Genomic DNA, 13,659 nt, shown 5'->3' with positions numbered 1-13,659 from the left:
GGAGAGTACAGGTAAACAGGCAGAAAAACAACCAGCTAAAATAGACCTGAGATCAGCTTGGTAATCCGGCTACAGACATTCTTTCTGCTGTCAAGAGGCTTTCCAGGATGCCTTCACAATATTCTTTTAACTTTAACATCATAGAAGAAAAAAAACACATGTTGTATCTTCGTATAGGCTCCAGCAAAAGTTGAAAGAACCAAAACCAAATTTATGCCTGAAATTCATTCACTTATTTCACTGCTTATGTTTAATTTCTAAGTTTTTTTCACATATCACATGGAAATGGAAGGAAGGCATAATGTTTGTTAACCTTTTGCCTTTGTACGCTGAAGTAGTTCTGTTGAACAGAGGTGAAGTAGTTCAATTGTAAAAACAGTCAAAGGACAAGCATGTCTAATTTCCTCAAGCATGATGATGGCGGATTCCATCTGCAAACGTACAAAAGCAGTAAGAAACTGTGTCAATCCTTTCACAGCACAAGAAAATAAAACTGCTCACAGTTCAATGGTGAGAACAAATAAAGTCATGACTTCATACTGACAAATTCATGTGGCCACGGCTTGTCATAACCATGGAAACATGGGGAAAACTGGATTTTAAAAAGCTAAAGAATACTTAAAGTAGGTCAGTGTTATGGCAATGCCAAAATCTGGTGTCCATGAAAGCTGAAGACGGGAATCAAAGGGGTTTGAGTATGAGACTGGCAGCGATAATAAAGCCAGAGCAGCCTCACTGAGGCACCACCTAAGCCTCTTTCTGAGCCAACGGAAACCCTGGAGAGATTTGTTAAAGGATGTTTTCAACAAAATCGGTCAGAAAATAAACTTGTAACTGTATTTAGGAAACGTTTCATCGCAAATATTCTGATTTCTTATTCAACAGTAGCCATGTATCCCAGCACTAACCTGACAGATCTGCCAGACCTAAGAGAACTGACGGTGTTTCCACACATACATATGTCATCCTCTCTAAACATCATGATGATTTCTAGAAAGAAGAAGACCTCCCCAGTGCCCCTTCTTTTTTTTTTTCCCCATTTCCAGTCATTTCCCCACACTCAAAGCTGGGTGTGACAGTGTTGCCTGTGAGCTTTGTGCACAAACGTGTCAAACTCAGCAAATACAAAGTGCAGGCCTATTATCTGGACCGCTCATGCTGCGCACGTCCCGCGGTCCTGCTGCGAATCGATGGACTGCGTGACGGCAGGGGCTGGGCGGGCCGGGGCGGGGCTGGCAGATCTCAAATCAGTACAAAGACAATTTCTATTGATCTGGCTAAATCAGTGCAGACAGATGCAAACCATTCACAGCTCTGGCAGTCTCCTCCATTGGGCTCTGACCTACATTACGATGACAAGTAAACACAACTTCAGAGGACACGTCTTCAGTCTCTTCCTTCTGCCTGCTGTCTTCCTATGTTCTACTCTCTGTCCCTGGCTCACCCACTGCTGCATGGGTTTCACCCCCCCGCGGTGTGGAAAAGCCACGTTTGTGCTAACAAGATTAATTAAAACGTGGCTGTAAATGAGAAGTCTTATTTTGGTATTTCGGAGCTGTGGGGTTCTTTTCCAGCTCCGTGGTGGTTTCCGCTGAAGACGATTAGTGTTGTGCATCGTTGCATATTTTTGAGTTGCCCACTGTTGCAATTTTATGGTGGAGTCATTGCTGCTACGTTTAGGGGATAATCAGCATTTGGCCTGGAGCGCAGAAATCCGTCTCGGCCTTTTCGTGTTTTTTTTTTTGACGCTTTGTCTGGGAGGAAGTGATACCCAGGCTTCTCTCACCCACACAGATGTTGATGTACGAGGTCAGAGCGCTGAGCTTCTTCCACACACTTGCAGTGACGGGAGTTAACACGCGAGTGTCTGACTGCAGCTCGGAGTAAGTGAAGAGTCGCTGGATTCCAGTCTGAGTGAGGCGTGTTAGCAGCTTTATTTGCACTCAAATGTCTCACATGTAGTATGTGATCACGCACACGCAAATGCAGACCTTGTGATTCCTTTTACTGTTACTCTGAAAAAGACTCGTTTCCATGACAATCTGCAAGCTGATGTACCTTTTAATGGCATGAAAGCATGAAATCGGGATTCAGACTCAGTACTGGCTTCGTTCCATGTTTTCACAGAGACGCCAAAAGACATGTGTAATAATAACTAACAGCACTACTGTAGCTGTTATTGCTAGTATACAATTACATAGGCTGTATATACAATATACAATACATGGGGTGCATTATTCATCATATGCAATTCAAATAAAAATAGAAATTTCAGGTGCAATCAGTTTTTAAAAATACTCTTCGCAGCACAAACACTGCAGTTTAACTTCGAGGGACTCTGGTGCATAATTAGCCTTCATTTGTGTTTTCTCCCCATTTTCTGCTCCCTCTCTGTTACCAGGAGCGTTGTCTGAGCTGTCAACGCTGCAAGAAGACTTTGTTTAATGTAAACAGAGCTGCGAAATGTCCACAGCAGGGAACAAAACTCGGGCGCTCGGGGACGTAAAATGAGAGCGAAACCGGTTTTAAACCAATCAGCTCTTCAAATAAACAAAAAAACAGTTTGTTTGCGGAAAATTTGCTCATAACAGAGAAAGAAGAATGGAACAATGCGCCTTAGCTCGAAGTGTTTCAAACACTGGTGTTGTTAGAAATAAAAAGTCACTGCTTGCCATAAAAATGACAGGACTGAAGACAACAAGACAGTGATTTAAAGGCTAACAGGTTTTAGGAGAGTTCTCTAAAAGTTTTAATTTAGATTCAACCTGCAGAAAAACATCATTAAATCTGCTTCATCAGAGCCCGTCTGGACCAGCGGACACTGTCCTCTGCACATGTTCCCATAATCCTGCCTCCTTTAGCAGCTGCAGACCAGCAGCTCTGACCTCAATCATAACGACGGCTCTCACAAACCCGTCACTGTTTGACTCCTTGACCTCTTGCTGTCGCCTCGGGAGCAAATTAGTCAACGACACCGACATGAGCACAGTTTGTCCCAGAACATCTCAACACTTCTGGCTGCGCTGCCTGAAAGCACGACTTTGTTCTTTTTCACGACTTAACTCTATTTTCCAACAATTTCTAATGATTAACAACGACGCTGTTCGCTTCTCTACACATATAATCATTCAGACATTTCTAAATATTTGCCAAATCGTATTTGTGCCTGCAGTACTTCCACCCAGAGAGGGGTTTAAAATTTGTTGGTTATTTGATGCTTTATATGTGACACTGAGCAAACGATTAATTGATGGAATCACTCAGTCAGAGTGGAAACAAAATAAGAAGCCAATAACAAACACGAGGAGCAAATTTATGGTAAAATCTATAAAAACCTCCTGCCTCAGCAAATGAAGTAAATAGAAAAGTATAGAGGACCCTGAACCTAATTAACTGAACAACAAACTGTAAGCTTTTATAACCCTGATTCAAAAAAACGTTGGGAAGGTGAGTGGTATTTATCCAGTCATGTGTTCACAAAGTGGTGAACCTCGCTCCATCCTCGCTTGTGAACGACTGAGTCTTTCCAGGATGCTCCTTTCATACCCAACCATGATACTGTCACCTGTTACTAATGGACCTGTTTACCTGTGGAAAGATCCAAACAGGTGTTTTTGGAGCATTCCACATCTTTCCCAGTCTTTAGTTGCTCCTGTCCCCAACTTGTTTGAAAACTGTTGCTGCATCAAATTCAGAATAAGCAGATATTTACAATGAAAATCAATGAAGCTGATGAGCTCAATCTGAACTTTTTGCTGATGTTATGTCATCTTTAAAAAAAATTAACTTTGAAGGATCCATTTTGTTTGTACAAAGTTTAATTTCTTCACTAATTCTTCAATAAATTAGTTTTTTTACTTTGTACCTCATGGTTTGATGGTACTTAACGCTCGGGGTTCCAGAGGTGCATAATTAGCTCTTACCCACATGGAGAGACAAGTGTTAGTGTAGCTGGAACTGCAGCTGCTGCCAAACTGATGCAAAACAGTGTTCAAACTGGCTTGACTTCCTGTTAATCCATCACTCAAGCTCACTTTTGAATGCAGTCATCCATGTTTCTACAATCAACACTGGGGCTGAACCAAGAGAAGAAATTCACCTGTTCAATTAATCCAAACATGGTCAGAGTTTTACATCTCTGCTCTTTACTTTACCAGCCAACGGTAGCAGAGAGCATCCTGATGTCTTCTGCCACGGTTTGGTTCAGCTTCACCTCCTGCTGCTCTCGGTGCAGCGCAGCGGGGATGATGGGCAGTTTGCTGCCCACCACGAGGGAGCTGCGTGGTGCCAAGCTGGGAGGAAAACAGAGCATGGAGGTCTGTCTTCAATCCTAAACACCCAGCAGCTCATCTGACCTGAAAGCAGTGCACTGGGAGACAGTTCATCCTCCGCAAGGCCTCTAACATCTCTTTCACTTCATCCAGTTTGGGGTAAGTCATTGTTCACAATCTGATTTAAGCAAACACAGTAGTGCTACAAAGATAAACAGATAACCAGGCAAGAGACCAATGGAAGCTGTGAATTTTACTTCTTTTTTTGTTGTGTTTTGGTGAAAATCCAGCAAAAAATTTCCCTTGCCATGACACTGGCCCATCACTGCAGTTGTACCTGTCATGAATCCAAGCTGACATCAACTCAGCTGAGGTACAAACTCTGTGGAGCCACATTTAAAGCCTGCAGGCATTAAATATTTTATACTCAAAACAAGCTGTACTGTATTTGCAGATTGATGGGTACAGCCTTCTTCTGTCTGTCACCTGTGTCACACTGTCTCCTCAGAGCATGCCGAGTCATATTTTCTCTCTACCCGCACAACAAAATTGTGTAAATTTAACAGCGTTAAGTCGATGCTGTCGAGGTTTATGGAAATCTGCATTTATATTAACACTTGAAGATTTTCACGTTCTAATCTAGTTGTCAGTGCGTGTCGGCAACACGATCGCTTGCTGGACATTTAATGCACTTGGCAGACTGACTGACTTTTGTTGACTGTTTCTCGATGCTGCCCTCCTGGTGAGGTTTTTATATATGTTACACGAGAGGTTTTCAGTGGGTTTAGTCAGTTGTTTAACTGCTGAGATTCTTATTTATATATTTTCTTCAGTGCTCAGCGCTTGTTGCTATGGTGTGTTTATTTTTGCTCTGCAATTCACAGAGATCATCTGTCAGAAAACAGTCAGGCCTGAGCCGCGCTGTCTTTTTTTTTTTGGCCTTTTGCCTTTATTGGATACTGCAGCTGAAGGGAGGGGGGGTGTCATGAAGCGAAGGGCCTCAGGTTGGAGTCGAGCTTGGCCCGCTGCAGTATGGACACAGCTTTAGCACACGGGGCTCGGGCTATACCAGGTGAACTGGCGAGGAGCCCTGTGCTATTTTTTCTATCCTCATACTTTCCTGACTAAGTTTATCTCAGTGACACTTTTTTTTTTTTTGTCATTTCAGCCCAAGCTGTCACTGCACATACTATAACTTCCAGTTTTTTTTTCTGTTGCTGCCTCTGGAAGCAACAGACTTCTTGCATAACACAGAACTTTTGGGTCTTGTGTCAAAAAAACTGGACAATCATACTGAGTACACATTACAGTGGCAGAGGGCGACGAAAAGGATTCTGGCATTTACTGCTCAAAAAGATCTGCATCAAATGCATTTCAACAACACAAACACCGGAGGGGGGAGGTGAATGTGTCAGTGACAAATTTCACACTGTTGTCATGCATGTGTTAAAAATGCTGCAAAACTCATAAACATTATTGATGCAATGTAGTTCTTGGCCACTTGGGGCAGCAGTGATCACACTGGAGCTGAGCAGAACGCTAACACCTAAATTCCACCGGGCATGGCTGCGTTGCATTCGTGCTGCAGTGCAGCCGCAGAGCTGATCGAGCCGCAGTGCGTTTCAGAAGCTTCCCTGAACGCCTCTCCGCTCTGCTCCACGGAGAATACAAGTTTGTTTCAGACGGATGTCACATCAAGCTGCACAGAGCAGGAAGTCAGACACAGGCATAGAGAATCCAGTAAATTTTCAAAATAAAACACCCAATCATATATCAACAATAAACACAATTAAATCAGACAAAAAAGAAACTTTACTGACCCTACTCTGCCTCTGATTGGCTAGTACTCGTTGCCTCCACTGGTTGGATTAGTTGGTTTAGGCAGGGTATCAGGGTAAGCCAATCAGAGGCAGAGTAGGGCCATGGCAGGATTCCCCATCTGTCTGTTTTGTTTTCAGTTAACTGATTAATCATTGAGGCTTTTTCATGTTGGAGAAGTGTGAATAATCACAACTTCCCAGAGCTCAAGATGATGTATTCAAACTTCTTCATTGTTCAAACAGCTGTTCCATACTAGATACTCAATGTAGGATGATATTAAACAGTGAAAAGCAGGAAATTCTCACATTTGACGGGCTTGAAGCAGCAATTTTCGGACCTTTTTACAGCTTTCCTGGCTGTATCCTCATTTTGTTCTTGTTGCTTGTTGTTTTGCCCATTATCACAAATATAATATTAAAGTTTACAGACCCGCAACTTTAATGTGGAATCAATACATCACATTGAAGAGTGATCTCTGCCTATTACTGCTTACATTTCTAATCCTGTGAGAGGCTTTCAAAATGGAAAATTATTTTCTTGCATGGCCACCATCCGAGCCGCATTCTACTCTGATGTCTGTCATCTTCACAAATTTATACAAAATCTCTTTCTGCAAAAACACTTCTTGGATGAACGCTGACCAACCACTTACTTTACACAAAAAAAGCAACCAGCTCACAAGTCCAGTCATTAAACCTGTTTATGAGGCTGCACAGAGCAGAAATTTCTCTGCACGATATTAAGAAACTCATTAACAGTTCAGCTTGTTGAGTTTGCACAGATGTAAAGAATCTATATAATAATAATTTAAGTGAGACTTCATGAGAAATCGAACATAATTGGATTGGTTCAGTCTTCATATAATTTGTTTTGACTGTGGGCTCAAGAGCAGCCATCCCATTCACTCCACTGTCTGCAGAATATCGAGGTCACACTCAACACCTTTGAAGCCACCCTCTTACAAGTCTAAATTTCAAATGAGACGAGGAAAAACTGGGTTTGGGTGAACCAGCCGACGTGCAGCAGCTTGCAAATTGTTAGTGGAATGGTGGCGACATTGAGGTCTGGCATTAGCCATGAGCTGCTGCTGAGACTTATTATGCCTTATTTTCAAAGGTAGCCTTTAAATTGAAAGAGCTCCTCTGTTCTTACCTGGAGGATCATAACATGATTGGCTTTTCAGGAAGAGAAGGCTCGTTGTGGTCATGTGGTCATTATTTATACCCAGTGGTCTCACACACACACACACACACACACACACACACACACACACACACACACAGAGTGCACTAATAACAAGCACTGCGCCCCCTCTTTGACAGCGGTTTATAGCTGACAGGCGATGTGGAGGTGAAGAGGTCACTCATTCCCCGAGGGAAATTGCATCTTGGCCGCTAGATTGCATTACATAGTTCAAGGCCTCATCTCATTCCATCACGAGTAAGACCAGAAGTGTGACAAATCAAAGTAATCCCAGAAAGGTAACCACAGAGGCCAGCATCTTCAAAACTCTGTGACAAGTTGCGAGGCGTCGCACAAAGGGAGCGCGTGTCAAGAAAACACAGCTGAAGCAGGCATCGAGGTCCTTAAATGTGAGGCGCAGCTGTGGAACATGACAGGCTTCACAGTGCAAATGAAAGTGATCTGTTGTGGGGCTATCAGAGAAGGACTGATCAGAGGCAGACAGACAACGGAGCTCAAACATCCCCACGGCAAACAGATACGATCGGCCAGATAGAGCAGATTGACAGCAGATGCTTAGCCGGGGCTGAGAAACGTCGCTGTGCAGGAAGGAGGGTGAAGCAGAGGCAGGTGAAGAATTACAGCACAGCGGTAACACTGTGATTAACTAGTGTGCAAACAACGGCAGCTCCAAATATGCCAAAGCTTAACACAGCGAACAATACAGTAAACACCCACACTTAAAGTACTGTATAGGCAACAGAAAAAGCTCGACTCACCCACACAGTGGGCTTTGTACTCATGATCTAAATGCATGATCTGTCTCTTTCTCACACTCCCCCCTCCTCACTCCTCTCACTCTGGCTGCACAGACACACACATAACAGAGCTCCCTCTGAACAAGATGTATTAAAAAAAGCATATGAGTAATAGAGAAACAGAAAAAAATCAAGAAAGTCAAACACCACTTTCTGCTCGAGCAAACATCCCCAAAGCACACTCAGATAGGAACATTTAAGATCAAGGACTCACCCAGAAAAGGAGGTTGAAGAAGACCATTCCGTATCGCAGGGCCATCATGCAACCCTCAGCCATCCTGCAGCGCCGCAGTTCTAGAAGGAATATGAAGGAGAGGTCCAGGTAAAACACCACATACTTCTTCCCCTGGGCGTAGCGCCCCTTGGACGTCTGCGGCCCCTTTGTCGTGTGGAAGCCAAACGCGAACGGCGGCCGCTTGTACTCAAACTCCCCACTGAAGCGGTGAAAGCCAGAGGTGAACGGTGGCGTGTCGGGTTTGCTGTCCAGAGACGGACTGCGCCGGTACGGAGTTTCGTCTGTGCTCGAACGTCTCATTATGAAAGCTGAACGAGCCCCTCAGAGTTAGCAATCGTCAGTCTGTGTAGTTTAGGTCTGAGCAAAGTCCACAATGAGGGACCAGAAGTTATTCCACTGAGGGCTGAGACACGGATTTCCAACTATCCCCCAAAATAATTATGACCCCTATCAAACCCTGGAATGACTGATTTAATTATACCCCAAGCGTGCTCGCACTTGATCTGACTTAATCTGTGGAAGATAATGTGTTGCCATTCACTTGACTGGAGTTCCTCTCTTTAATCCTATAGTGCCACTATATTCAGCAGGAGACTTTGTATAATCCTGCTGCAACACCTGTGTAATTCTGTGTCTTTAGGACGTAATCCCAACACACACACACACATCTGCATATCCCTGTTTCCCTCCCTGTAATCGCTCAAACACAGGTGTCATGCTCTGAGAGATAAGCTGGTTTGCAGTTTCATCTCGTAACAGTTCAATCAGGGAAACGACTGGAGGGCTTCGGCTCGACCGCTCCAGCTGCTTTGGCTTGGCGAAACGATCCAGACACGTCCTACCTGGTCTCATGAGAAATTCCTGAGCAGGTGCTCTCGGCTGGAGGTAATGGCACCCCCGCTTCAGCCAATCAACTTCTCTTACTCAGTAACAGCTCACGCGTCCGCTGGAGAATGAGACGCTTCGCTGTGGCTGAGTGTTCAGCATGTGCTTGTGGCTGTCGATGTGCTTTTGCTGACATGCAAAAAATGGAAAACTACACGAGACAAGGAGATGAGAGGGAAGGATGGTGTCAGGGACGTGAGAGGAGGGTCGAGAAGCATGACGGGATGAATGAGGCGTGTGAGTGGACCATGCTTTAAATTTAGATTAGTATCCCCTTTCAATGCCCGCTTTGCCCAATTTCTCGCTTCTTTTGCCTGCGCCCTAACTTGTCCTTTCTGTCTCTGAAAAGTGTCCAGGGGTTACTCTGCCTCTCCACAGTCTGCTCTTCACACATCTAGCAATTCGCCCTCTTCAACTCCTTCTTATTCTCCTCCTGCACCTTACTCTGAGCCCCTCTCTGCGCTCCCCCTTCTCTGCTGACGGCGGTTAATTAATTTCCAGACTCTCATCAGAGAAGCAAAGTGTGCGGTGTCCCCTCTTCTCCTCCGCTACAGCATTTCTCTCCTCTTCTCTAGGTGGGCAAGGAGAATAAGGTGTCCGCCGGGGTCATGGCCAAGCAGCGAGAAAAGAAGGAGCGAGGAGGAGAGACGGGCAGGGAGAGGAGAAAGACAGTTTCCTCAGAGAAGCAAAAGAAAGACTGCAGCGTTTGAGCGGTAGTCCAGTCCTGCTGCCTGAAGCTCCCTCCCTCTTTCTCTTTCTCACAAGCTCCTGTTCTCTTTCTCCCTCCCCCTTTTCCTTCCTCCCTTCCCTCACCAGCTCCGACGCTCTCCCTCCTGCACGCGCAATCTCAAACACCCCATCCCTCCTCAGTAACTGTCCCCAAAACCTGGCAGCGCGAAAGGCAGGAGCAGTCATTCATATTCTGGCCACACCCTACGAGGAAGCACGACCAATCACTGTCTCGCAGCCCCATCCTCCCTCGTGCTCACGCCAATCATGCCCCACCAACTACCAGACAGCGCACACACACACACACACACACACACACACACACACACACACACACACACACACACACACACAGAGTGTATGTGCACGCACAGATGCACACGAAACCTGGTGTGTTGTTAACATACCAGTGCTCCTGCGCTAGTGCTTCCTCCTCCTCTCCTCTCTGCCTCCTGCCTGGAACTCATTCCACATGCAGAGGTTGTTCTTGCACACAACCCAGGCTGCTCTCTGCACGCTTGGCTTCAGTCATGTTCTGTTCCCCCCTCTCTCCCTTTGGACCTGGGCTCAGGTCATACAGTATCCGTGTAGCCACGCTTGGCACAGATTTCCACTCTAAAACAACTCAGCTAAAGTGTGTCTGTATGAACGTAGCGGGAAGCTCACACCGCTGCCAACATTCACGAGAAATAACTGCACGCTCTCCGCGGCCGGACAGCCATCTGGGTCAGTGGCTTGATGAGTCCACAGGGACGTTTCAAAGCTGCAGAGGTACTGACTTTATTCACGGCCGCATCAAGTATTTAATGGATTTCTGTTTTGTCTCCTGTGTGTATTTTTGTCAGACCGTGGAGGTTGCGACCGGGGAGAGCGACTGACTGTAAAGAGCTAGCGCAACAGTTTGGCTAATGGGGTTATCTCCATTACAGGGTATGAGGAAATATCAGAAAGATACGAGAGATTTTGGACTATATCTATGAAAATGGTCTTTTCCCGAAGATCTTGGAACTGATAAGTAACCGGTGCAGCATTTTGGTCATTTGGAAATACAGAGCTAAAGTCCCAACATCACGCCAAGGTTGGCTGCTGTTCTGCTGCATAAATTAGCATCTTAAGCACATGCTATTTGAATTTCAACTCCATTTGATTTTAACAATTTTAAACACGAGCAATTACAAGAAACACAGGATTAATGAGCAATTTTTTTTAAAAAAAGGAAAAGCTGCAAGTTAAATGATTTCTGGAAGCTGTGTGATGAGTTGCCAAAAAATGACTAATGACTAGTCTAGGAGCAGACGGGAAATCAAATCAAAATCACAACTTGACCACTGGTCTTTCACAATCTTACATTAGCTGCTAGAAAACTGACAAGACGCGACACAGGAGTCAAAATAAATGAAGAGCTCTTTAAAAACAAAATATCACATATACCTCGTCATACAGATGCACGGGTACCCTTCAGCGTCTGTATGAGCTGCACCAGGCTTTCAGCTAACGCCAATGTAAACCCATTTGCAGCAAAATGAGACCCTCAGAACAAGGTGACATCGTATAAAGAGTGAAAATGTGTGTGTAAGGAGGAGGCTGGCGTGGATGGATGTGTAAAACACACGACTTTCACCCAGGAGATCGGGTTTGTGTGTCAGTTGAGTCAAGGATGACAAATTTGAACTTACCTAACGTACTTACATCACATACGAAAATGTTCTTTTTTACCACACAAACCATGAGTTTTCCTAAAGCTAACCAAACAGTGAACATTTCACACAAGGCTTTCTGGTCGCCGTGATGACCTGGGAATGAGAGCAGGTTGGAAAAATCCAGCAAACTAAAGGGAATGGCACTATGAAATCATCTCACACGGAACGGCACTGCACAAAATAATAGCTTAGCTGTTGTGACAAACTTTAACAATTACTTCATAAGTTCTGTCCTGAAATTGGGTCTCTGAGGATGATTGTGTTTGTATGCTTTTATTGATTATCTCAGCACTTTGTCTGATTCGGTATTTTATGATTCTACCTACCTGCTCAGGAAATGTGGGTGGAAAATAGCAATTTGCTAAAGCCTGGAACATTACATCTGTCCTTGTTTATGAGGTTTGTGTTCTCTGTGCACATAACATATTTTTTATCATTTAGTTTAGCCTCTAAATTAACAGCGTGTGCTTCTCATTAGCCAGGTTTCCATCCCAGTGTTGCACAAATTCAAACAGAATTCACAGAAAATATGCAAATGAGTGCACATTTCCAGCAACATGGCATTTGTATTTTTCATCATGATTTATTCACAATGTGTTTCTGTTGCATTTGTCACATTTTGCTTTTACTGACGCATCAGCTTCTCCACCTCAGACAAGCCTAAAAACACTTCTGCAACATTTAGAGATTTTTTTCAAATGTCGTCATTTCCATCAAGCCGTTTTCATGAGCAAACTAAAACATGTGAATGACAACAGGTGCATGGAAACACGCCCACAGACGCACACTTCACCTGATCCACCATGCAGCTCGGTGTGTGTAACTCAACAAAGGTAACAGCCAAACTCTGTTCTCTACAAATACAAACCAAATCCGTCACCTCCTCTGAGCGTGCTTATTCATACATGCCCCATACTGATGAATCACAATACATCTGAAAAATATGTCTTGCTTTGCACTTCATCCCATTCAATTACACCAGTAATTTGCACAATCTGCTGTCACTTTCATGAGAAATATGGGCTGGAATGAGCGCAGCAGGGAACTCATTATACCGTTGTGTCCGTAAGTGGCTTACCATTAGCATAACGTGACACTGCAAAGCAAAACACTTCACTGCTAGTCATACATGTCATCCTCTCACCTAACACATCCACCGCCGCACCAGCACAACTCTAGCCCAGATTCTTATACACACACACACACAAACCAGGATACAAACAAAGTAAATGTGCAGCGGCACTCCCGGGGGCGGCGGCGGCTTTGATGTCCTCAGCATGTACAAACACACTGATGGGAAAAAAAGGTTTCGGCCGCAGCAAGGAAACATGACACACAACATGATGCAATTCTTCTGTGTTTAAACGGAGGCTTTCGAAATAAGGCCACGTGTTAAATCTCCTCATGAAGCGCTGTGATGTGACAAAAGGACGTAAATGGACTGATGTGCTCAGTCAGATACACAAAGTGCGCCGTGCTGCACTCCAGTCTCCATGCAGCCATAAAGGGGTAGGAGTCTGGTTTGCTTTCCCTTGTTTAAAGCTGGAATATGAGTCTCCTATGAATATCTCCGCTAAATGACAAAGCAGACTACAAGGATAACTGCAGTGCGCTCACAGCTGCGTATGAGCATATGAAATGAGAATGGCTTTCCACAAGACTGGCAAATTATTTAGAGCTGTTTGCCTCGTAGAATTTTGGCTTATGCAACCACAAAGAATCATTTCAGTTCACGCTTTTAATATGATGCTATTTTGGGAAAATAACATCTTCAGACTTTATGTGTCTCTTTTAAAGCAAACGGTTTGATCCTTGGACATTAGTAGGAGGCTGCAAATCAAGGTTACAGCGTCACGATTCAACCAAGCGTCCATTATGTGAATTCTAATGGAAATGCAGCTACACAGAAGGCAAGAGCAGCTTTGCTTGCTGTCAATTTTTTTTAAAAAAAACAGTTATTTCTACACCTTAATCGTCATGTTATCTAAAATAAACCATTTTCTCTTCATCACAACTCA

At 44.3% G+C, this 13,659-nt stretch overlaps 1 protein-coding gene across 3 annotated transcripts in view; it reads right to left on the bottom strand.

The window, feature by feature from the left end:
* The window catches only part of tspan4a (tetraspanin 4a), a 127,676-nt gene that overhangs the window by 87,604 nt on the left and 26,413 nt on the right, over nt 1–13,659 (bottom strand). The window contains exons 1-2 of one of the 3 annotated variants that reach the window (XM_076733068.1): nt 9,170–9,982; nt 8,307–8,386 (exon numbers count right to left, since the gene is read on the bottom strand). In XM_076733068.1, coding sequence (XP_076589183.1) covers nt 8,307–8,386; nt 9,170–9,179 — 90 coding nt within the window. In that variant the 5' untranslated portion in view covers nt 9,180–9,982. Of the gene's footprint in view, nt 1–8,306; nt 8,767–9,169; nt 9,983–13,659 lie in introns of those variants that run through there. The other 2 variants (XM_076733077.1, XM_076733059.1) reach the window with 2 other exon arrangements.

This window comes from Chaetodon auriga, chromosome 1, assembly GCF_051107435.1.
Source record: "Chaetodon auriga isolate fChaAug3 chromosome 1, fChaAug3.hap1, whole genome shotgun sequence".
In the NCBI taxonomy this organism is placed as follows: Eukaryota; Metazoa; Chordata; class Actinopteri; order Chaetodontiformes; family Chaetodontidae; genus Chaetodon; species Chaetodon auriga.
This window is presented reverse-complemented; position numbering and strand designations above follow the sequence as displayed.